General features: G+C 46.5%; 2 protein-coding genes across 2 annotated transcripts in view; one reads left to right on the top strand and one right to left on the bottom strand.

Annotated features, from left to right (window-relative positions):
• Positions 1–20,629, bottom strand: LOC139582534 (muscarinic acetylcholine receptor M5-like). Its single transcript, XM_071412621.1, has 2 exons — positions 19,844–20,629; positions 1–2,114 (listed from the first exon to the last, which is right to left on the bottom strand). The coding sequence occupies exon 2, from the start codon at positions 2,017–2,019 to the stop codon at positions 388–390; it is 1,632 nt and encodes a 543-aa protein (XP_071268722.1). The 5' UTR covers positions 2,020–2,114; positions 19,844–20,629; the 3' UTR covers positions 1–387.
• The window catches only part of aven (apoptosis, caspase activation inhibitor), a 58,113-nt gene continuing 34,363 nt past the window's right edge, over positions 2,377–26,126 (top strand). Inside the window, exons 1-3 of the mRNA XM_071412623.1 lie at positions 2,377–2,482; positions 2,681–2,817; positions 5,924–6,092. Coding sequence (XP_071268724.1) covers positions 2,431–2,482; positions 2,681–2,817; positions 5,924–6,092 — 358 coding nt within the window. The 5' untranslated portion in view covers positions 2,377–2,430. The remainder of the gene's footprint in view (positions 2,483–2,680; positions 2,818–5,923; positions 6,093–26,126) is intronic.

The raw sequence follows: 26,126 nt of genomic DNA on the forward strand, positions 1-26,126 counted from the left end.
TTCATCACCAGACCTCCGGACGAACAAAGGCACATTAGCTTATATAGGAAACATTTGACATGAAGAGGGACATGATAGTGGAACAGTATACAGCGTTACTCATCCTCACAGATGGATCTATGACCACTAGTTACTGTGTTTTGAGCTATCACACTTCTATTGCTATCCGTACAGTAGCAGGAATGTGTGGTATATTCAATATGTACATCACGTTTTCCCAAACTCAGTTCTGCCCCGAGTGCACATTTCGTTTTTTGTTGTTGTGGGTTTAATACCATATGGGCCACATTTGCTAAACATATCTGCTGTACAAAAAGTAATTTTAGATAAAAGGGTCTGCTGCTGCTGAATGTCCAAATAAGTATATATTCTCTATTCCACACTACATCATGTCATCTTGCTGTTGATGGCCGGGTTCTGTCCGCACCAGTACAGCTTATCCTCCCCTCTCTTCTTCCTCCACTGACACATCAACAGCATCTTAAAGGTCTTCTGAAAAGTCTTATTACACAACGCATAACACATGGGGTTGATGGTGCTGTTGACATAGCAGAGCCAGTAGCCCAGGTGCCAGAGAGACACAGGGATACAGTCAGAACAGAAGGTGGAGATGAGCACCATGATGTTGTACGGCGTCCATGTTAGGATGAAGGCCAGGAGGATGGCACTGAGGGTCTGGGCAGCCTTCTTCTCCTTGATGAGGACCATCCTCTTCCTCTTGGTGATCTGGCTCTTCAGGGAGGGGTCCATGGGCTTGGGGGGGGTGGTGGTGGTGGAGGATGATGGAGAGGAGTTCTGGTGGTGGTTCTGACCTCCTGTCTGGTCAGACTCAGAGGGACATGGAGGAGCTGGTTTGAGGTCTGTGTTGTTGGTGATTTTGTCATTCTGAGGAGGGCTGCTGGTATCCTTCGAGACCAATTTGAACTTGTAGGAGATTCCCTTCTTGCTGGGTTTTTTCAGTGGTGGAGTGGCGGTCTGGAAATACTTGCCTTCTTCGTTATCACCATAATCGGCGGCCGTCTGTCCTTTCTCTGTCTGACTTTGAACTTGACCTTTGAATGTCCCCTGAGAGGTTGCCGCGGAAACAGGATGGTGAGTCTCCTCGGACGAGGTGTAGCTGTTAAAGGAGGTGATCTGGTCAGCATGGGCCCAGGCCAGCTCGTCTGACCGGGTTGTGGTCTTGGTGACGTTGCTCTGGTTGGACGAGGACCACGAGGCCTGGTTCCTCCTGTCACTCCTGTCGTTACTGGAGCCAAAACAGGACTGTAACATAACTGTTTTCTGTGGTTTATTAGCAGTCTCTGGGTGACCAGATGTGGTGAGGCCCTGCAGCTCAGCCAGGTCCTTTGTGCGTTTCTCTGTCTCCTTGTAGATCCTACTGTAAAGGAGGGTCATGATGGAGACAGGGATGTAGAATGCTGCGATGGCCGTGCCGAACGTGATCACCGGCTCGGAGAAGAACTGGATCTGGCACTGGTCTGCCGGGACCGTCCTCTCTCCTGCAAAATACTGCCAGCACAGGATAGGCGGTGCCCAGAGGACAAACGACACAAACCACGCTAAGCCAATCATAATAGCCGCTCTCTTCGGCGTCCTCTTGGCTCTATAGGTCAGCGGCCTTGTGATGGAGAAGTATCTGTCGAAACTGATGACTAACAAGTTCATAACGGAGGCGTTGCTGGCCACATAATCCAGGGCTAACCAGAGGTCACAGGCTAGGTTCCCTAAGGACCAATAGCCCATTAGGATGTATGAGGTGTATAAGTTCATGGACAGGGCTCCTATTATGAGGTCAGCGAAGGCTAAGCTGAGAAGGTAGTAGTTGTTGACTGTCTTTAGTTGACTGTTGACCTTGAACGACAGCATCACCAGAACATTGCCTACGACTGTTATAAGGCTGACGATGGCCGATATGGTCGCTATGGTGATGACCTCCCATAGGTTGTGTGGGACAGGCTGAATGTCTGATGTGTTGCCATCAAATGTTGAGTTTTGGATCTGGAGGTCCTCAATGTCCATTTTGTTGGTTTAGTGTCTGTCTCGCTATGTTACAGTGAGGAGATAGGTATGGAATTGTCTCTCTGTGGCTCCATTATGATTTACTGTGGGCTCCCCTGAAAGAAAAGAAAATACAAGGATAAGACACACTATCTACTGTATATGTCAGTGTATCTTTCAAAATCAGTTTATGCTTTATAATTTGTCATGTTTTCTGTTTGGTGTAAGTATTTAAACATTCATTTGTCGTTCATGTTTTCATATCTTGGAGTCATTACATTTTGGAGTCATACAATTATTAATTATTGTCAGGCGGAACCAATGACGCAGCCTGTCGAACGTTGCCTTTTTTCGGGGGACGATGTTACATGTAACACCAATCGCTTTGTATTAGCGTTACACTCTAAACAGTACAACGTTCATTTGATACCGATGGAGGGAAAACCGAACAGGGGCCGTCAAACTAGCTGGAAGAGAGGTGGAGGTGGAGTTGGAGTTGGAGCGAGGGGTGGAGGTGGAGTTGGAGCGAGGGGTGGAGGGGGAGTTGGAGCGAGGGGTGGAGGGGGAGTTGGAGCGAGGGGTGGAGGTGGAGTTGGAGCGAGGGGTGGAGGGGGAGTTGGAGCGAGGGGTGGAGGGGGAGTTGGAGCGAGGGGTGGAGGGGGAGTTGGAGCGAGGGGTGGAGGGGGAGCTGGCGGGGAAAGTGACAGCGGGACCTCGGGTGGTGAACACAGGGCCCGGGGAAGAGGACGATATGGAACTGGAAGGGGAAAAAGGGATCATTATCGAGGCCGTGGCTGTCAACCTACCCCATTTGGAAGGGTGAGGAGCTGATTAAAGTTCTGTACATGTTCAAATAGCTGTTGTTGCAATAACGATAATCAGTTTATTAGCTAACTTAGTTAGCCGACATGTTAAACATCTCCGGAAAGTCGTTTAACAAAAATGTGCTAGCTATCGAAACGTTTTTCAAGTTCATGCGAGACGCATCATTGGAAGTAGTGGTGGGGAGTCGACCCCAAAATAATCGATTCCTCCTTGCCTGTCGACTCCCATTTCTGGGTGTCAAGAGATTCAGTATTTTTGCAACGGAGGAAATACAAACGCAACAATTTCTATAACCCCAAATACCACCATGGGGCACTCTGTTCACAATGTTGACATCAGCAAATCGCTCGGCCACACAACGTCATACACGCGGTTGTGAGACCGGTTGGACGTTTTGCCAAATTTTCGAAAATGCCGTTGGCGATGGCTTATTGTAGAGAAATGAACATTCAATTATCTGGCAACAGCCTTGGTGGACATTCCTGCAGCCAGCACTGTCAATTGCACTCCTACCCTGTTCCTGGAGAGCTAGCTTCCTGTAGGTTTTCACTCCAACCCTGTTCCTGGAGAGCTAGCTTCCTGTATGTTTTCATTCCAACCCTGTTCCTGGAGAGCTAGCTTCCTGTAGGTTTTCACTCCTACCCTGTTCCTGGAGAGCTAGCTTCCTGTAGGTTTTCATTCCAACCCTGTTCCTGGAGAGCTAGCTTCCAGTAGGTTTTCACTCCTACCCTGTTCCTGGAGAGCAAGCTTCCTGTAGGTTTTCACTCCAACCCTGTTCCTGGAGAGCTAGCTTCCTGTAGGTTTTCATTCCAACCCTGTTCCTGGAGAGCTAGCTTCCTGTAGGTTTTCACTCCTACCCTGTTCCTGGAGAGCTAGCTTCCTGTAGGTTTTCATTCCAACCCTGTTCCTGGAGAGCTAGCTTCCTGTAGGTTTTCATTCCAACCCTGTTCCTGGAGAGCTAGCTTCCTGTAGGTTTTCACTCTTACCCTGTTCCTGGAGAGCTAGCTTCCTGTAGGTTTTCACTCCAACCCTGTTCCTGGAGAGCTAGCTTCCTGTAGGTTTTCACTCCAACCCTGTTCCTGGAGAGCTACCATCCTGTAGGTTTTCATTCCTACCCTGTTCCTGGAGAGCTAGCTTCCTGTAGGTTTTCACTAGCTCTCCAGGAACAGGGTAGGAGAGCCCTGTCCTAGGCAATAGATCGCAAAGCAGCATCCCTGCTAAACTTTTTGAAAATGGCAAAGTTGACTTTCTCATCTGTAAACACAGTCAAGTGTAAATACAGTTCAGCAGCTCAAATCAGCAGGATGCGGGGCGTTGTTATCAGGAAGGACGTCTACCATGGATGGATCGCTAAAATAATGATTAGGATCACGCTTCATCAATTTAAATGTTACGGGGGAGACCTATACATTTGGCAGTCAAGCACAAGTTATCAGTGTACCCTGTTATCGTCTAGACATGACGTTGACATATCTTCACGCCTACAATACAAATATCCAGGCTTCTGTCATAAGTCAATTCAATTTGAAATAAATGTATAATTACACGGGGGCAGTTTGGAAAAACTAATCCTGTGTGAATGGTCCTCTGGAATAACGCACATGCTTGGATAATAATTACAAAACCAACATCTCTAGTAATACCTGTCTGAATAGGGCTATAACATGGCAAAGAATAGGCTTAAAGACAATTTATGCTTGATCTGATAATGTGGTCGGAGGTGCCATACGGATGGTGTGACGCAATCGCGGAGCCTCCGGAGGCATGCAGAGGACAGATTGAGCTGTGTACCACATTGCCAAGCGCCGGCCAAATTTTGGAACAGTGCGGAGGGCTCCGTATAGCTCCACGTTGACATGATTGGTTGACGGTAGGCGAGGGCAGGAGGTCCAGTATAAACACAAACTCACATCCTTGACAACTTCCTTCACAACAGATCTGCTCAGCGAGAAGTGTAAATGCCCTGACTCCTGCAGAGGCCATATCGCAGTTTATGCTGTACAGCTACTGCAGTCGTCGGATTGACCATGAAGAGCCTTTTCATCAGCAGAGAGTGCGCCGCGTCATCCCATGGGATCCGTCAAGACTGCACACAGCACAAATATCACTGAAATATTCTAGTTCCTTCACATCACCTTCTATATTCAAACAAAATAGGCCTTTTATTGGAAAATGGGCAGCATCATGCTCATGTCAGTCCTCTAGAACGCACATGTAGTCTTCCTAGTAGAACTCTGCTATAATGACGTGGTGTGTATGTGTGTGCGCGCATTCGTTTCAATGTGTTTTCGGAGTCGAGCAAGAGTCAACTCCTTTTGACTCCTATCACAGGAAGTCTGCACTAAGTGCAAACCAGATGGGATGGCGTATTGCTGCAGAATGCTGTGATAGCTATGCCGGTTAAGTGTGCCTTGAATTCTAAATAAATCACTGACCGTGTCACCAGTAAAGAAGAAGAGACTTGCTTGGGCCATACTGACCAGGGGGCACCAGTCTCTAAGGTGCAGGGTAGAGTGCCAGGTGGTAGCCGGCTAGAACAGTCACTGAGGCTAGTGGTGACTGTTTGACATTCTGATGGCCTGGAGATAGAAGCTGTTTTTCAGTCTCTCCGTCTCAGCTTTGAGGCACCTGTACTGTCTCAACCTTCTAGAATCTAGATGGTAGAGGGGTGAACAGGCCTTGGCTCTGGAGGCTGAGGTCCTTGATGATCTTGGCCTTCCTGTGACACCGGGTGCTGTAGATATCCTGGAAAGCAGGCAGTTTGCCTGGTGTTGTGGTCAATGTTTTTGGTGTTGCTATGCACAATGCCTCGCATGTCAAATGTCCAGTGACTGAGTGTCACTTCTCACCTCGGCAGGGATGTAAACATGTTTTTATTTATTTTGGGATCAACACATTTAATCAAAGTCAATGTCCTCATTCAACATCATTTTCACACATGGAAAAAGTTGGAGATGACCTTCAACTGTAAACTTGAGAGGACTCAACAGCAGCACTATAGGTGTGCACCTGTGTCAATGGCTTTTTATCATTCATTTACACGTGTTGTGTCCTCTTGATGTCTTTCTCTGTCCTACTGACTCTTCTGTTGATACTACAGGGCCAGGATGAAGGGAACAGGATGGATGAGGATGAGGGGATGGAGGTTTTCACCAAGAGGAAATTGGAGTCTAACTGGGATCGTTACAAGGAGTCAGAGAAGGAGGAGCCTAGTGATGACACGCCCACACAGAGAGGGACGGACTACCACGTCCTCCTCGAATCAGCAGGTAAGGAATACATGACGGTTTCCTTGGAAATGGCCAGTGTGGTTCTGACGACATGTTCAGCTCTGTCCTGACTGACAGTCATCCAGAATATTCTTGCTTGTGTTGCTGGTCTTTGATGAACAGCGACGTCAGTCTGCCTGTCAGTTAGGTTAGTCTTACAACATGTGACAGTTTCAGAAGACGTGTCTCTGTCTTTATGTGGCCCATGCAGAACAGAATAAACGTGGCAGACACTTAGCTAGACATTGTGTTGGGAAGGCAGACAGAGGAATATCATATTCCTCAGTGACGGCACTAGATTCACTCATGCTTGGAGAATGAGAGGCAGGCATACTACTTAACATTGGCCATTGCTCTCCAATTCTAAATACTGTGAATATCTAGAGAAGCAGTCTTTTACTGACACAGCATAGCCTAGATATTCTAGCCTAGATATTCTAGCCTAGATATTCTAGCCTAATTCAACTCCCTGAGATAGCAGAAGTAGCACAAGGCAGGCGCATAACATTAAATATGTATCTTTTTATTTTGGGTTGAAAAAGTGTGTATATATAATCTGTTGGCATATTCAAGAAAGGGCTAAAGAAAATAACTTAGTGCCTCTTTTAAAGCGACATCATTTGCACTTTTCACTCAGACAAAACCCTAATACACCCTTTAATCCGTGTATCCTCTCCGCAGGATGATTGATATCAATGAGGTTTATTTGTGTCATCTGTTTCTGAGGAGTAACCATGTGTAGAATTGCAGGAAATTTGCTTTAAAACAAACAAAAATCTCATCCCTATGAATAAATCTGTAGAATAGCAGGAAACTAGCTTGAAAACAGTACAAGTGTGTCTCCGCCCATGGCAAAATGTGTAGAATTGCAGGACATTTCTCTGCGGACCAGAAGGACGGCCTTTAACATTTTCGATCAGAGATTTTACTCTCTCTCTCTCTTTCTGCCTTTCTCCACCCCCTCTCTCCCTGCCCTCCCTCTGCTGCTCTCCCCTTCCCCCCTCTCTCACTGCCCTCCCTCTGCTGCTCTCCCCTTCTCTCCCTCTTTCACTCTCCCCTTTCTCTCCCTCTGCCGCTCTCCCCTTCTCTTCCTGCCCTCCCTCTTTCTCCCTCTCAGTGTAACAGATGTCAGAGGGTTACTGTGGTGATGTTGGCCTGGTGGCCCCGCTCTCCTCTCTGATGGTACCTGGGGTGATGTGTGTGATGTGCTGGCCCCTCGCTACATGTTTTGCCCACACTGCCAGATTAGTCTATGTAAAGGAGAGAGAGAGGACCAGTTCACTACCAGATTAGTCTATGTAAAGGAGAGAGAGAGGACCAGTTCACTACCAGATTAGTCTAGGTAAAGGAGAGAGGACCAGTCCACTACCAGATTAGTCTAGGTAAAGGAGAGAGAGAGGACCAGTCCACTACCAGATTAGTCTAGGTAAAGGAGAGAGGACCAGTTCACTACCAGATTAGTCTAGGTAAAGGAGAGAGGACCAGTTCACTACCAGATTAGTCTAGGTAAAGGAGAGAGGACCAGTCCACTACCAGATTAGTCTAGGTAAAGGAGAGAGAGAGGACCAGTTCACTACCAGATTAGTCTAGGTAAAGGAGAGAGGACCAGTCCACTACCAGATTAGTCTAGGTAAAGGAGAGAGGACCAGTTCACTACCAGATTAGTCTAGGTAAAGGAGAGAGGACCAGTCCACTACCAGATTAGTCTAGGTAAAGGAGAGAGAGAGGACCAGTCCACTACCAGATTAGTCTAGGTAAAGGAGAGAGGACCAGTTCACTACCAGATTAGTCTAGGTAAAGGAGAGAGGACCAGTTCACTACCAGATTAGTCTAGGTAAAGGAGAGAGGACCAGTCCACTACCAGATTAGTCTAGGTAAAGGAGAGAGAGAGGACCAGTTCACTACCAGATTAGTCTAGGTAAAGGAGAGAGGACCAGTCCACTACCAGATTAGTCTAGGTAAAGGAGAGAGGACCAGGTCACTACCAGATTAGTCTAGGTAAAGGAGAGAGGACCAGTTCACTACCAGATTAGTCTAGGTAAATGAGAGAGAGAGGACCAGTTCACTACCAGATTAGTCTAGGTAAAGGAGAGAGAGAGGACCAGTCCACTACCAGATTAGTCTAGGTAAAGGAGAGAGAGAGGACCAGTTCACTACCAGATTAGTCTAGGTAAAGGAGAGAGAGAGGACCAGTTCACTACCAGATTAGTCTAGGTAAAGGAGAGAGAGAGGACCAGTTCACTACCAGATTAGTCTAGGTAAAGGAGAGAGAGAGGACCAGTCCACTAACAGATTAGTCTAGGTAAAGGAGAGAGAGAGGACCAGTTCACTACCAGATTAGTCTAGGTAAAGGAGAGAGAGAGGACCAGTTCACTACCAGATTAGTCTAGGTAAAGGAGAGAGAGAGGACCAGTTCACTACCAGATTAGTCTAGGTAAAGGAGAGAGGACCAGTCCACTACCAGATTAGTCTAGGTAAAGGAGAGAGGACCAGTCCACTAACAGATTAGTCTAGGTAAAGGAGAGCGAGAGGACCAGTTCACTACCAGATTAGTCTAGGTAAAGGAGAGAGGACCAGTTCACTACCAGATTAGTCTAGGTAAAGGAGAGAGAGAGGACCAGTTCACTACCAGATTAGTCTAGGTAAAGGAGAGAGGACCAGTCCACTACCAGATTAGTCTAGGTAAAGGAGAGAGGACCAGTTCACTACCAGATTAGTCTAGGTAAAGGAGAGAGGACCAGTTCACTACCAGATTAGTCTAGGTAAAGGAGAGAGGACCAGTTCACTACCAGATTAGTCTAGGTAAAGGAGAGAGAGAGGACCAGTCCACTACCAGATTAGTCTAGGTAAAGGAGAGAGAGAGGGCCAGTTCACTACCAGATTAGTCTAGGTAAAGGAGAGAGAGAGGACCAGTTCACTACCAGATTAGTCTAGGTAAAGGAGAGAGGTCCAGTCCACTACCAGATTAGTCTAGGTAAAGGAGAGAGGACCAGTTCACTACCAGATTAGTCTAGGTAAAGGAGAGAGGACCAGTTCACTACCAGATTAGTCTAGGTAAAGGAGAGAGGACCAGTCCACTACCAGATTAGTCTAGGTAAAGGAGAGAGGACCAGTCCACTACCAGATTAGTCTAGGTAAAGGAGAGAGGACCAGTTCACTACCAGATTAGTCTAGGTAAAGGAGAGAGGACCAGTCCACTACCAGATTAGTCTAGGTAAAGGAGAGAGGACCAGTTCACTACCAGATTAGTCTAGGTAAAGGAGAGAGGACCAGTCCACTACCAGATTAGTCTAGGTAAAGGAGAGAGGACCAGTCCACTACCAGATTAGTCTAGGTAAAGGAGAGAGGACCAGTCCACTACCAGATTAGTCTAGGTAAAGGAGAGAGGACCAGTCCACTTCCAGATTAGTCTAGGTAAAGGAGAGAGGACCAGTTCACTACCAGATTAGTCTAGGTAAAGGAGAGAGGACCAGTCCACTACCAGATTAGTCTAGGTAAAGGAGAGAGGACCAGTCCACTACCAGATTAGTCTAGGTAAAGGAGAGAGGACCAGTCCACTACCAGATTAGTCTAGGTAAAGGAGAGAGGACCAGTCCACTACCAGATTAGTCTAGGTAAAGGAGAGAGGACCAGTCCACTACCAGATTAGTCTAGGTAAAGGAGAGAGGACCAGTCCACTACCAGATTAGTCTAGGTAAAGGAGAGAGGACCAGTCCACTACCAGATTAGTCTAGGTAAAGGAGAGAGGACCAGTCCACTACCAGATTAGTCTAGGTAAAGGAGAGAGGACCAGTTCACTACCAGATTAGTCTAGGTAAAGGAGAGAGGACCAGTCCACTACCAGATTAGTCTAGGTAAAGGAGAGAGGACCAGTCCACTACCAGATTAGTCTAGGTAAAGGAGAGAGGACCAGTCCACTACCAGATTAGTCTAGGTAAAGGATAGAGGACCAGTCCACTACCAGATTAGTCTAGGTAAAGGAGAGAGGACCAGTCCACTACCAGATTAGTCTAGGTAAAGGAGAGAGGACCAGTCCACTACCAGATTAGTCTAGGTAAAGGAGAGAGGACCAGTCCACTACCAGATTAGTCTAGGTAAAGGAGAGAGGACCAGTCCACTACCAGATTAGTCTAGGTAAAGGAGAGAGGACCAGTCCACTACCAGATTAGTCTAGGTAAAGGAGAGAGGACCAGTCCACTACCAGATTAGTCTAGGTAAAGGAGAGAGGACCAGTCCACTACCAGATTAGTCTAGGTAAAGGAGAGAGGACCAGTCCACTACCAGATTAGTCTAGGTAGAGAGGACCAGTTCACTACCAGATTAGTCTAGGTAAAGGAGAGAGGACCAGTCCACTACCAGATTAGTCTAGGTAAAGGAGAGAGGACCAGTCCACTGCCAGATTAGTCTAGGTAAAGGAGAGAGGACCAGTCCACTACCAGATTAGTCTAGGTAAAGGAGAGAGGACCAGTTCACTACCAGATTAGTCTAGGTAAAGGAGAGAGGACCAGTCCACTACCAGATTAGTCTAGGTAAAGGAGAGATGACCAGTCCACTACCAGATTAGTCTAGGTAAAGGAGAGAGGACCAGTCCACTACCAGATTAGTCTAGGTAAAGGAGAGAGGACCAGTCCACTACCAGATTAGTCTAGGTAAAGGAGAGATGACCAGTCCACTACCAGATTAGTCTAGGTAAAGGAGAGAGGACCAGTCCACTACCAGATTAGTCTAGGTAAAGGAGAGAGGACCAGTCCACTACCAGATTAGTCTTGGTAAAGGAGAGAGGACTCTTAATTGAACGTTGGCAGAAATGTGTTTACGAGGTGTTTTTCTGGGCACAGAACCACCTCCCCTGTTTTCTCAGTTTAGACATCTGTGATTGGTTCAGATTTGGTCCGGACCAACCAAATTGCGCATTGTCTCGGGGCAGAGCTCATTAAAATAATAGCCACTGTGTAGAACAATACCCAAATATGCTAAGGAGGATATTGCATATTTCTACCTTTTTGTGTACCAATTTAGGATACATCACCATGAAGAGAATGACATTCATATCCATAATTATGCATTTCTGTTTAGTACAGATCAGGGACCCAAGATGACATTCCATTACCACTACTCTGTTACCAGGTGTAAAGCCACTTCACTTACTGGAGTTCAATAACCAAAACAGATTGTTTTCAAAGTCACGGCGCCATGTCATAGCTGACACCCCATTCTTTCTGCAGACATCGTTGAATGTTGATTCGGAAACAGATATTTTAAGAATTTTTGGAAATCGTGGACATAGAAACTGAGATTTTACCAAAATTCTGTGACCAAATTTTGCATTTGCACAGTTCTTCCAGTACATGTGTTTTTTTTTTTAAATAAAACGTTCAGTGTAAATAGTTAAAAGTAGTCAAAGGTTTTTGTTTGGTGTACATTTTACCGTGGAATTGCCCTGTGTCTTTTCTCTAATCAGCAAGCATCAAAGAGCGCAGGCAGCCTGGCATGAGGACAAGAGGCAAAACTTCACAGAGGACAATCTACCAATGTCATGTCTACTTCACTACAATCACCACTTTCTAGGGAGAGTGAGACAAAGAAGGAGAAAGAGAGAGCGAAAAACAGGGAGAAAAAGAAAGGGAGAGGGAGTGACACACACACACACCTAAACACACACCTACACACACACACACACGCTTACACACATGCTTACACACACACACACACACACACACACACACACACACACACACACACACACACACACACACACACACACACACACACACACACACACACCTGCGTCTCGTCCAGTGATTTGTTCTGACTTTGGAATCCTTGACCTGCTACTCTAATAATACATTTATTATGCCTGACACTATATATACAAAAGTATCTTGAATGTGGACACCCCTTCAAATGAGTGGATTTGGCTATTTCAGCCACACCCATTACTGAGAACACAGCCATGCAATCTCCATAGACAAACATTGGCAGTAGAAGAGCTCAGTGACTTTCAACGTGGCACTGTCATAGGATGCCACCTTTCCAACAAGTTAGTTCGTCACATTTCTGCCCTGGTCAAATGTAAGTGCTTTTATTGTGAAGTGGAAACGTCTAGGAGCAACAATGGCTCATCTGTGAAGTGGTCGGCCACACAAGCTCACAGAACGGGACCGCCGAGTGCTGATGCGCGTAGTGTGATTTTTTGTTGTTGTCTGTCTTCAGTTGCAACACTCACTACCAAGTTCCAAACTGCCTCTGGAAGCAACATCAGCGTAAGAACTGTTCGTCTGGAGTTTAATGAAATGGGTTTCCATGGTCGAGCAGCTGCACACATCCCTAAGATCACCATGCGCAATGCCAAGCGTTGGCTGGAGTGGTGTAAAGCTTGCCGCCAGTGGACTTCTTCCATTGGTGTGGAAGAACTTGACTGTCCTGCACAGAGCCCTGACCTCAACCCCATCGAACACCTTTCTGGATGAATTGAAACGCCGATTGTGAGCCAGGCAAAATCGCCCAACATCAGTGCACCGACCTCACTAAAGCTCTTGTGGCTGAATGGAAGCAAGTCCCCGCAGCAATGTTCCAACATCTAGTGGAAAACCAATCCCAGAAGAGTGGAGTCTGTTATAGCAGCAAAGGGGGGACCAACTCCAAATTAATGCAACATGATTTCGGAATGAGATGTTTGACGTGCAGATACTTTGACGTGCGTCCACATACTTTTGATCATGTAGTGTAGCTAAGGACACTAAGGGCTTTATTCAATCCATGTGGTGGTAGTTAAGCATTATGGTGGTAGTTCAGCATTATGGTGGTAGTTAAGCATTATGGCGGTAGTTCAGCATTATGGCGGTAGTTCAGCATTGTGGCGGTAGTTCAGCATTATGGTGGTAGTTCAGCATTGTGGCGGTAGTTCAGCATTATGGTGGTAGTTCAGCATTATGGTGGTAGTTATGGCGGTAGTTCAGCATTATGGTGGTAGTTAAGCATTATGGCGGTAGTTCAGCATTGTGGCGGTAGTTCAGCATTGTGGCGGTAGTTATGGTGATAGTTCGGCATTATGGCGGTAGTTCAGCATTATGGTGGTAGTTAAGCATTATGGCGGTAGTTCAGCATTATCGCGGTAGTTCAGCATTGTGGCGGTAGTTCAGCATTATGGCGGTAGTTCAGCATTATGGTGGTAGTTCAGCATTATGGCGGTAGTTCAGCATTATGGCGGTAGTTCAGCATTATGGTGGTAGTTCAGCATTATCGCGGTAGTTCAGCATTATCGCGGTAGTTCAGCATTATGGCGGTAGTTCAGCATTGTGGCGGTAGTTCAGCATTATGGTGGTAGTTCAGCATTGTGGCGGTAGTTATGGTGATAGTTCGGCATTATGGCGGTAGTTCAGCATTATGGCGGTAGTTCAGCATTATGGCGGTAGTTCAGCATTATGGCGGTAGTTCAGCATTATGGCGGTAGTTCAGCATTATGGTGGTAGTTCAGCATTATGGTGGTAGTTCAGCATTATGGTGGTAGTTCAGCATTATGGTGGTAGTTCAGCATTATGGTGGTAGTTCAGCATTATGGTGGTAGTTCAGCATTATGGCGGTAGTTCAGCATTGTGGCGGTAGTTCAGCATTATGGCGGTAGTTATGGTGATAGTTCGGCATTATGGCGGTAGTTCAGCATTATGGCGGTAGTTCAGCATTATGGCGGTAGTTCAGCATTGTGGCGGTAGTTCAGCATTGTGGTGGTAGTTATGGTGGTAGTTCAGCATTATGGCGGTAGTTCAGCATTATGGTGGTAGTTCAGCATTATGGTGGTAGTTCAGCATTGTGGTGGTAGTTCAGCATTATGGTGGTAGTTCAGCATTATGGTGGTAGTTCAGCATCATGGTGGTAGTTCAGCATTTTGTGGTGGTAGTTCAGCATTATGGCGGTAGTTCAGCATTATGGCGGTAGTTCAGCATTATGGCGGTAGTTCAGCATTATGGTGGTAGTTCAGCATTATGGCGGTAGTTCAGCATTATGGCGGTAGTTCAGCATTGTGATGGTGGTAGTTCAGCATTATGGCGGTAGTTCAGCATTATGGTGGTAGTTCAGCATTGTGGTGGTAGTTATGGTGGTAGTTCAGCATTATGGCGGTAGTTCAGCATTATGGTGGTAGTTCAGCATTGTGGCGGTAGTTCAGCATTATGGTGGTAGTTCAGCATTGTGGCGGTAGTTATGGTGATAGTTCGGCATTATGGCGGTAGTTCAGCATTATGGCGGTAGTTCAGCATTATGGCGGTAGTTCAGCATTATGGTGGTAGTTCAGCATTATGGTGGTAGTTCAGCATTATGGTGGTAGTTCAGCATTATGGTGGTAGTTCAGCATTATGGTGGTAGTTCAGCATTATGGTGGTAGTTCAGCATTATGGCGGTAGTTCAGCATTGTGGCGGTAGTTCAGCATTATGGCGGTAGTTATGGTGATAGTTCGGCATTATGGCGGTAGTTCAGCATTATGGCGGTAGTTCAGCATTGTGGCGGTAGTTCAGCATTATGGCGGTAGTTATGGCGATAGTTCGGCATTATGGCGGTAGTTCAGCATTATGGCGGTAGTTCAGCATTATGGCGGTAGTTCAGCATTGTGGCGGTAGTTCAGCATTGTGGTGGTAGTTATGGTGGTAGTTCAGCATTATGGCGGTAGTTCAGCATTATGGTGGTAGTTCAGCATTATGGTGGTAGTTCAGCATTGTGGTGGTAGTTCAGCATTATGGTGGTAGTTCAGCATTATGGTGGTAGTTCAGCATTGTGGTGGTAGTTCAGCATCATGGTGGTAGTTCAGCATCGTGGTGGTAGTTCAGCATTGTGGTGGTAGTTCAGCATTATGGTGGTAGTTCAGCATTATGGTGGTAGTTCAGCATTATGGTGGTAGTTCAGCATTATGGTGGTAGTTCAGCATTATGGTGGTAGTTCAGCATTGTGGTGGTAGTTCAGCATTATGGCGGTAGTTCAGCATTATGGCGGTAGTTCAGCATTATGGCGGTAGTTCAGCATTATGGCGGTAGTTCAGCATTATGGCGGTAGTTCAGCATTATGGCGGTAGTTCAGCATTGTGGCGGTAGTTCAGCATTGTGGCGGTAGTTCAGCATTATGGCGGTAGTTCAGCATTATGGCGGTAGTTCAGCATTATGGCGGTAGTTCAGCATTATGGTGGTAGTTCAGCATTATGGTGGTAGTTCAGCATTATGGCGGTAGTTCAGCATTGTGGCGGTAGTTCAGCATTGTGGTGGTAGTTATGGTGGTAGTTCAGCATTATGGCGGTAGTTCAGCATTATGGTGGTAGTTCAGCATTGTGGTGGTAGTTATGGTGGTAGTTCAGCATTATGGCGGTAGTTCAGCATTATGGTGGTAGTTCAGCATTGTGGCGGTAGTTCAGCATTGTGGTGGTAGTTCAGCATTGTGGCGGTAGTTCAGCATTATGGTGGTAGTTCAGCATTGTGGTGGTAGTTATGGCGGTAGTTCAGCATTATGGCGGTAGTTCAGCATTATGGTGGTAGTTCAGCATTATGGTGGTAGTTCAGCATTGTGGCGGTAGTTCAGCATTGTGGTGGTAGTTCAGCATTATGGTGGTAGTTCAGCATTATGGCGGTAGTTCAGCATTATGGCGGTAGTTAAGCATTATGGCGGTAGTTCAGCATTATGGCGGTAGTTCAGCATTATGGCGGTAGTTCAGCATTATGGCGGTAGTTAAGCATTATGGTGGTAGTTCAGCATTGTGGCGGTAGTTCAGCATTGTGGCGGTAGTTCAGCATTGTGGCGGTAGTTCAGCATTATGGTGGTAGTTCAGCATTATGGTGGTAGTTCAGCATTATGGCGTTAGTTCAGCATTGTGGTGGTAGTTCAGCATTATGGTGGTAGTTCAGCATTATGGCGGTAGTTCAGCATTATGGCGGTAGTTCAGCATTATGGCGGTAGTTCAGCATTATGGCGGTAGTTCAGCATTGTGGCGGTAGTTCAGCATTGTGGTGGTAGTTCAGCATTGTGGCGGTAGTTCAGCATTGTGGCGGTAGTTCAGCATTGTGGCGGTAGCTCAGCATTGTGGCGGTACTGCATATGTCTGCGGAATAGGAAATTACCTTTTACATTTCAGCGATACAGATTTAATAGAGCCCTTATAGAGTAAGAATCCAATAGCTAATGCAAACATGACAAGAAATTACATTACAACAAAGCCTCATGACGTATTGCATGATCAATTATACAAGGAGAAGAATCAACAACAGCAACGTTTCAATCCCAACCGACAGCTTTGTGTGTCGCCTTCTTTTTAGTGTTGTGGTTACGAGCTCTTGGTTACACCTCAACAGCACCGTGTGGAGAGCAGATCCATTTACCACATCCAGGTAGAAATGTGGTTACCAGACCTGTGAGCCACTGTGGCCCCTCACGATGATTTCAGATTTTTTTTTGTGCCCCCAAGGTTTCCCATCCCAGCTCTCCACTACATAAGACAATGAACCGTGAGCTGTGAGTCTGTAACTATGAACCGTGAGTCTGTAACGATGAACCGTGAGTCTGTAACGATGAACCGTGAGCTGTGAGTCTGTAACGATGAACCGTGAGCTGTGAGTCTGTAACTATGAACCGTGAGCTGTGAGTCTGTAACGATGAACCGTGAGCTGTGAGTCTGTAACGATGAACCGTGAGCTGTGAGTCTGTAACGATGGACCGTGAGCTGTGAGTCTGTAACTATGGACCGTGAGCTGTGAGTCTAACTATGGACCGTGAGCTGTGAGTCTGTAACTATGAACCGTGAGCTGTGAGTCTGTAACGATGAACCGTGAGCTGTGAGTCTGTAACGATGAACCGTGAGCTGTGAGTCTGTAACTATGGACCGTGAGCTGTGAGTCTGTAACTATGGACCGTGAGCTGTGAGTCTGTAACTATGAACCGTGAGTCTGTAACTATGGACCGTGAGCTGTGAGTCTGTAACTATGAACCGTGAGCTGTGAGTCTGTAACGATGAACCGTGAGCTGTGAGTCTGTAACGATGAACCGTGAGTCTGTAACGATGAACCGTGAGTCTGTAACGATGAACCGTGAGTCTGTAACGATGAACCGTGAGTCTGTAACGATGAACCGTGAGTCTGTAACGATGAACCGTGAGTCTGTAACGATGAACCGTGAGTCTGTAACGATGAACCGTGAGTCTGTAACGATGAACCGTGAGTCTGTAACGATGAACCGTGAGTCTGTAACGATGAACCGTGAGCTGTGAGTCTGTAACGATGAACCGTGAGCTGTGAGTCTGTAACGATGAACCGTGAGCTGTGAGTCTGTAACTATGAACCGTGAGCTGTGAGTCTGTAACTATGAACCGTGAGCTGTGAGTCTGTAACGATGAACCGTGAGTCTGTGAGTCTGTAACGATGAACCGTGAGTCTGTGAGTCTGTAACTATGGACCGTGAGCTGTGAGTCTGTAACTATGGACCGTGAGTCTGTAACGATGAACCGTGAGCTGTGAGTCTGTAACTATGGACCGTGAGCTGTGAGTCTGTAACGATGAACCGTGAGCTGTGAGTCTGTAACGATGAACCGTGAGCTGTGAGTCTGTAACGATGAACCGTGAGCTGTGAGTCTGTAACGATGAACCGTGAGTCTGTAACGATGAACCGTGAGTCTGTAACGATGAACCGTGAGTCTGTAACGATGAACCGTGAGTCTGTAACGATGAACCGTGAGTCTGTAACGATGAACCGTGAGTCTGTAACGATGAACCGTGAGTCTGTAACGATGAACCGTGAGTCTGTAACGATGAACCGTGAGCTGTGAGTCTGTAACGATGAACCGTGAGCTGTGAGTCTGTAACGATGAACCGTGAGCTGTGAGTCTAACGATGAACCGTGAGCTGTGAGTCTGTAACTATGAACCGTGAGCTGTGAGTCTGTAACTATGAACCGTGAGCTGTGAGTCTGTAACTATGAACCGTGAGCTGTGAGTCTGTAACGATGAACCGTGAGCTGTGAGTCTGTAACGATGAACCGTGAGTCTGTAACGATGAACCGTGAGTCTGTAACTATGAACCGTGAGTCTGTAACGATGAACCGTGAGTCTGTAACGATGAACCGTGAGCTGTGAGTCTGTAACGATGGACCGTGAGCTGTGAGTCTGTAACGATGAACCGTGAGCTGTGAGTCTGTAACGATGAACCGTGAGCTGTGAGTCTGTAACGATGGACCGTGAGTCTGTAACGATGAACCGTGAGCTGTGAGTCTGTAACGATGAACCGTGAGTCTGTAACTATGAACCGTGAGCTGTGAGTCTGTAACGATGAACCGTGAGCTGTGAGTCTGTAACGATGAACCGTGAGCTGTGAGTCTGTAACTATGAACCGTGAGCTGTGAGTCTGTAACGATGAACCGTGAGTCTGTGAGTCTGTAACGATGAACCGTGAGCTGTGAGTCTGTAACTATGGACCGTGAGCTGTGAGTCTGTAACGATGAACGTTGAGCTGTGAGTCTGTAACTATGGACCGTGAGCTGTGAGTCTGTAACTATGGACCGTGAGCTGTGAGTCTGTAACTATGAACCGTGAGTCTGTAACTATGGACCGTGAGCTGTGAGTCTGTAACTATGGACCGTGAGCTGTGAGTCTGTAACTATGAACCGTGAGTCTGTAACTATGAACCGTGAGCTGTGAGTCTGTAACTATGGACCGTGAGTCTGTAACTATGGACCGTGAGCTGTGAGTCTGTAACTATGGACCGTGAGCTGTGAGTCTGTAACTATGGACCGTGAGCTGTGAGTCTGTAACTATGAACCGTGAGTCTGTAACTATGGACCGTGAGCTGTGAGTCTGTAACTATGAACCGTGAGTCTGTAACTATGAACCGTGAGCTGTGAGTCTGTAACTATGGATCGTGAGTCTGTAACTATGAACCGTGAGCTGTGAGTCTGTAACTATGGACCGTGAGCTGTGAGTCTGTAACGATGAACCGTGAGCTGTGAGTCTGTAACGATGAGTCTCCAACTGCCTGTTTTGAGTCTTCGGTCCCTATGGTTTGAAAGATGGGTCCTCTTTAGAAACTCCTCTCTCTGAACCTTTCTCAGAGGTCAAGTGTCAGTCTAGAATGCGTACTCACAACAGGCTTGTGGAATATTGACTGCACATAGTTTCTTGATTTTATTTAAAGAGCGGATCAAACTGTTTCTCCAACTGTCACACGTTAAATGAATAGAGGATGCTGATGCGAAGCCGCATTGGCTGGGTATTTTGGGGAGGTGTGTCCCCCGCGGACAGTAGGTCACAACGGGACGCTAGTCTATCGCGTCTCGGTGTATGTGAACTCTGAATTCGCTTTAGGCTCTTAGCATTTGGGAGCTTCATGAGTCATAATCTGCATACAGGACAGGAGGGTGTATCTGTATAAATATAATTGTATCTCTTTTATAGTTCTAAAGGTAGCCTATAGCTTACTTTTGGAGAAAAAAACATTAACAGTTAACAAACTACTGTAGCCTAGTTTTCCTCTGAAAAAAACTAACTGTAAATTGTGCAATATTGTCGTCAAATATTTGTCAGAATTATACGCCAAGCTAGGTCATCCTGTGATCTAATTCAGCATAAGCTCATCAAATATTGACTAATTCCCCTGACATAGGTATTTTATTATACCAGAGCAATTTAACTGTTTAAATCAAACACTAGCAGTAGGCATACTATAGTTAAGCACTTGTTCAGTGATTTTTAATTTCCTGAGTCATTAAAAGATGTGAAAGACAGGCTACTCACAGCTGATATGTCATCTCCCAGATGTGTCTCTCCAGTGCCGGGAAGTCTTCCACACAGTCACGTTCCTCTTCAATATGATCTTAGCTATTCCTTTACCTCTGCTCCAGGTGAGCTCTCTCTCCTTTCTCTCCTTCTTTCTCTCTTTCTTCAACCTTCTCCCTCTCTTTACCCTTCTTCTCCTTTTCAATACCTATCTCTTTCTCTAAATCTTCCTTCTCACTCACTCTTTCCCATGCTCAACTCCACCAGGTCAGAATAACCCTAGCAGAAAGGCTAGGTTAAGGTCTTCACTCTCACCTCATAGTGTTCAGTGTCTCCACTAGTCCAGAGCAGCGTGACCTGTTTACAGTAGCTCCAGTCTGTAAGTGACAGACTGCCTCTGAGCCAGGCTGATTGGAGGCTGAGCAGTTCTCTTCCCTAGTGGCCAGTAGAATAACTTCCCCAGTTGAAGCTGTGACCTTTACAGCAGAGAGAAAGGAGGAGATGTTGAAATCACGTATGTCATCTCTGTAGATCTCTTTTTACAATAGAGAGGGACTAAGGATGATGTCTTCTCTGTAGATCTCTTTTTACAATAGAGAGGGACTAAGGATGATGTCTTCTCTGTCGATCTCTTTTTACAATAGAGAGGGACTAAGGATGATGTCTTCTCTCAGGTCATTCCAGTAAAATCTCCCAGTCTCTCAGTGGATGGCCTTCTGGGAGAAGCAGAGTGTGATCTAGGTGATCTCTGGTGTTCACGTTCTTATGCAAAGAAATTGAGCAGATAGTCAACTGTCCTCTGGATCTCTATTGAAGTTAGAGCAGGTCTGATGTGGACTATGGGTGAAGGATAGACCATGTCTGAGGTTCCCCAGGTGTGGAGGCGACAGCCTGGGTCTACGCCACGCGGACCACAGTCACAGATGGAGCCGAGGCTGGGCGGGAGGATAAATTCCCCATGGCTCGTCATGTTACAGGACACTGAACATGTAGATGGGAAGATGGGGTGGAGAGGAGGAGGAGGAGGAGTGTGTGTGTGTCAACTGCCGTTGGGTAATAGATCTTCAGACAGCCTGACACTTCCTAATACATAACGAGTTAATTTGATAGCTCTGACACACACACACACACACACACACACACACACACACACACACACACACACACACACACACACACACACACTCCTAACAGGCAGTGGGAGTGTCAGCGGAGGATATGACTTGTGATTGGTGCATTGAGTGTTTGTACAGCTTTAGGTGAGCTCAGTGGCTCCTAGCACACGTGCCCTCGCATCAGTTACAGTGTATTTCAGATGGTGTCAACGTAATTACATTTTCATGCTTTTTGGAGTAGAATGTATTTTTAGAAAGTCACCAGAAGTGACCTCAATCTCCCAGGGGGGCATGAGCCCGGACCCCCCCCAGCAAAGGTGGTTATATAAGGAGTGTCCCAATTGAGCTCCACGGGGGCGTGAGTGTCCATATTGAGCTCCACATGTACGCGCGTGAGTGTCCATATTGAGCTCCACATGTACACGCGTGAGTGTCCATATTGAGCTCCACGGGGGCGTGAGTGTCCATGTTGAGCTCCACGGGGGCATGAGTGTCCATATTGAGCTCCACGGGGGCGTGAGTGTCCATATTGAGCTCCACGGGGGCGTGAGTGTCCATATTGAGCTCCAAGGGGGAGTGAGTGTCCATATTGAGCTCCAAGGGGGCGTGAGTGTCCATATTGAGCTCCAAGGGGGCGTGAGTGTCCATATTGAGCTCCAAGGGGGCGTGAGTGTCCATATTGAACCCAACATGTACGCACGTGAGTGTCCATATTGAGCTCCACGCGTGAGTGTCCCAATTGAGCTCCACGGGGGCGTGAGTGTCCATATTGAGTGCCACGTGTACGCGCGTGAGTGTCCATATTGAGCGCCACGTGTATGCGCGTGAGTGTCCATATTGAGCTCCACGGGGGCGTGAGTGTCCATATTGAGCTCCATCGGGGCGTGAGTGTCCATATTGAGCTCCAAGGGGGAGTGAGTGTCCATATTGAGCTCCAAGGGGGAGTGTGTGTCCATATTGAGCCCAACATGTACGCACGTGAGTGTCCATATTGAGCTCCACGCGTGAGTGTCCCAATTGAGCTCCACATGTACGCGCGTGAGTGTCCATATTGAGCTCCACATGTACGCGCGTGAGTGTCCATATTGAGCGCCACGTGTACGCGCGTGAGTGTCCATATTGAGCTCCATGGGGGCGTGAGTGTCCATATTGAGCTCCAAGGGGGAGTGAGTGTCCATATTGAGCTCCAAGGGGGAGTGAGTGTGCATATTGAGCTCCAAGGGGGACGTGAGTGTCCATATTGAGCTCCATGGGGGCGTGAGTGTCAATATTGAGCTCCAAGGGGGAGTGAGTGTCCATATTGAGCTCCAAGGGGGAGTGAGTGTCCATATTGAGCTCCAAGGGGGAGTGAGTGTCCATATTGAGTTCCACGGGGGCGTGAGTGTCCATATTGAGCTCCATGGGGGAGTGAGTGTTCATGGGTATGCGCGTGAGTGTCCATATTGAGCTCCAAGGGGGCGTGAGTGTCCATATTGAGCTCCAAGGGGGAGTGAGTGTCCATATTGAGCTCCAAGGGGGCGTGAGTGTCCATATTGAGCTCCAAGGGGGCGTGAGTGTCCATATTGAGCTCCAAGGGGGCGTGAGTGTCCATATTGAGCTCCAAGGGGGCGTGAGTGTCCACGGGTACACGCGTGGGTTGGAAGATAAATAGATCAGCAGCGTATGACACAGAAAACATCCTGTTATTGATGAGACGTTCGCAAGAAAGTCAACTGAAATTAAAATGAAAACTCCTCAATGGAATTGAACCCAATCCTGGTCTCAATGCATATCTTATTTTAATTTATCCCCAATCAACTACCTTGTTATCGCTGGGTATCACTTTTTAATCACTATTTGACATCATCCCTTTTGATTTTAAACAAAACATTCCATAGATGTTTACCCTATAGGTAGAAGTGGTCAGAAAGTGATGCTTTCAGGAGATCAAGGTGTTCAGTTGATCTATGTTATGTTATCTATGTTACATACCACACCTTGAGACATCCATGTCTTCATCACTGGAAAAGAGAAACGATTGAGTTACAATTTAAAAGCTTAAAAACATAATTTCTTGATAAATACGATAAAAATATTTTTTTACCTAACGTCAGATTATCTAAAATTTTCTCTTTCATGTTCTCATATTGTAGCTTAGATCCTACTTGACACCGTCAAGTATTTGTGTTTGTGTTGTTTCTGCCATCGGTTGAGGCACAACATGATCTTGAATACAGGGTGGGTGTCATTTCAAATCATAGAAATATAATTAATAGAGTGGACCAATCCCTTCAGACCACTGCAGTTTGGTGTATGCAACATAGGTCAACTTTGAGCACCTTCCATCTTTTGAATGTTTTTAAAATTCCGCTCTAAAAAAGTCAAACTTTCTGAGCATTTATACAATGGGCAAATATGTATGGAAGATGTTATCCCCCACCAAAAAATATTGAATTCAAATGGATTTACCCTGCTTCTCTCTAGTATAGCCTTGTAGTCTCTAGTACACTTTGCAGTGTTTGTAGTACTATACTAGTAGTACATATTAGGGGTAGGCTGTCATTGTAAATAAGAATTTGCTCGTCTGACTTGCCTAGTTAATTTATTATTTATCTTTGCATTGTTGTGTGCTAGGCTATGCTTGAGGGGGATTCAGTCATATCTGACCAATGAGACAACGTCATCATTCTCTCTGGCCTGGGTCAGGCCTGCTTAGTGAAGGCTGTTCATTAAGAAATGAGACCATTCGCATTACATAACACTGTCATAGCAATGTCATATAATAGTCATAACAGCTTATGACTACAGACTGTTATGACATATAGCCTTTCAGTGTTTTAGGTATTAGGTCAGCTGGTTGGATAGCAGTATGTCTAGCTGGTTTAGGCTAATCCAGCTGTGTGGTGCCAGCTGAAGCCTCCCTCCCAGACACGCTCAACACATTCTATGCTCGCTTCGAAGCAGACAATACTGAGCCATTCAGGAAGACTCCCGCTGTTCTTGACGTCTAGATGCTTTCTAGTCTCTCCGAGACTTACAGGAGGAAAACGCTCAAAAGAGTGAATACTTACAAATCCGCCAGCCCAGACGGCATCCCTGGCCACGTCCTCAGAGTGTGTGCTGACCAGTTGGTGGGCTTCTTCTCAGACATCAGTCCCCACCTGCTTCAAGGAGACCATCCTCATCCCAGTGCCCAATTAAAAACAAGGTGACGTGCCCAAAGGACTCGCCCCGTCGCACTTGCCCCGGTCATCATGAAGTGCTTGGAGAGGCTGGTCATGGCCCACATCAAGGCCAGCATGCCAGGCACACTGGACCCACTCTAATTAGCCTACCGCTCCAACAGATCCATGGAAGATGCCATTTCCATCACTAATCATACTAATCGTAACACATCTAGTCAAGAGGAACACCTATGTGAGAGTTCTGTTCATTGACTACAGTTCACCACTATTATTCCCTCCAAGCACAACACCAAGCACAGAGCCCTGGGTCTGAACACCACCCTCTGCAACTGGACTTCCTGAAGGGCCGACCACACGCCGAGAGGATTGGCAACAACACCTCCTCCACACTGACTATTAACCCCCTGAGGTCAATGTCCGCACCCCTGAGGAAATCTAATTTGCATAATAACAACAACAAACCTGTGAGTGTAATCTAGATAGATCCATTTTGTTTTGTGTGGTGGATGCTTCAAATAGTGTTAGATTTCTGCCGTGTTTGAGAAGTCAAAGCTCTTTGGATGAGTTACCTGTACATCTGTACAGCTGCTGCTATCTTGATTTACTTATTTCTTCTCCTCACTGTTCTCAGCCCCTCAGTCTGCTCCTCCCCCCTCTGAGCAGAGCAGGCAGGCCCGTTGCCTTAGCGACTCCACACAGACACAGCATGTAAGCATGTTGCTCCAGAGCAGGTGCTCTTCTTACTTCAGACAAGCATGCGTCAAAACTTGGTTCATTTGCACAATGTCTCTCGTTCACATTTGCTTGTAAATGTCCAAACGCAACAAAAAATGACATTCGATAGCTACTATCTATATGTATAACTTTATGAGCTGGATTGCCGGTCTTTCATTTTCGTTTGCGGTCGTTAGCATATTTAGCTAGCAGCCTCTAGAAATTCGCTATTACTTTTGCTAACATTCTGCTAATAGACGGCCAATGTGCCTAACTTGTTTCGTTTTTAGTGCCCCCTTGTGTACTTAGATGGTAATACCATAAATCCCAGGATGAGAGAAGGACGATATGGAAATCTGGATACCGACCAACCCTTGTCTATCAGCACACCGAGGCCCCCTTATAGCGCGAGTGCACCGTGCCTTCTCCACTTACTGATTGCTGGCACTAGCCTGTCCTGAGGAGCCACTGAACTCACTGGGAGGCTGGGCTGCATCATGTTAGCTCCCCTCTCATACTGACTCTAGTCTGTCCTGAGGAGCCACTGAACTCACTGGGAGTCTGGACTGTATCATGTTAGCTCCCCTCTCATACTGACTCTAGTCTGTACTGAGGAACCACTGGGAGTCTGGACTGTATCATGTTATCTCCCCTTTCATACTGACTCTAGTCTGTACTGAGGAACCACTGGGAGTCTGGACTGTATCATGTTATCTCACCTCTCATACTGACTCTAGTCTGTCCTGAGGAACCACTGGGAGTCTGGACTGTATCATGTTAGCTCCCCTCTCATACTGACTCTAGTCTGTACTGAGGAACCACTGAACTCACTGGGAGTCTGGGCTGTATCACCACTCATGCTGCACTGAAGTTAACACACTTGAATAATGCATCACGGCATGTAGGAAATGTTGAAACTTTTAATTACTGTTCACAAAACAATGTCCATACAGGCTACAACACGTAACAATGGAAGAAGATACTGGTAGCTAGAACACGTTACAATGCAAGAAGATACTGGTAGCCCACAAAGATGGAAGCTAACTTTCCTTGCTAGCTAACAGCTGATGCTAACATCAATTCACTACCCTAGTACCTTTTTGGTGATAATATGCAAACCACAACGCTAAATATTTCTGATTTCAATGCTGATGAAACTGTATTTATTCATTTAGTCTCCCCCGCCTCACGTCTCTCCCAGTCAAGATCATCTTTGCAATATGCGGCTAAATATTTTGCTGTGCGTCCTGGAATTATTTTTTTGGGGGGAGCACCTGTGTACCTAGAAAAATGTAATGTTTCCAGCTT

This window comes from Salvelinus alpinus, chromosome 8 (genome assembly GCF_045679555.1).
Source record: "Salvelinus alpinus chromosome 8, SLU_Salpinus.1, whole genome shotgun sequence".
In the NCBI taxonomy this organism is placed as follows: Eukaryota; Metazoa; Chordata; class Actinopteri; order Salmoniformes; family Salmonidae; genus Salvelinus; species Salvelinus alpinus.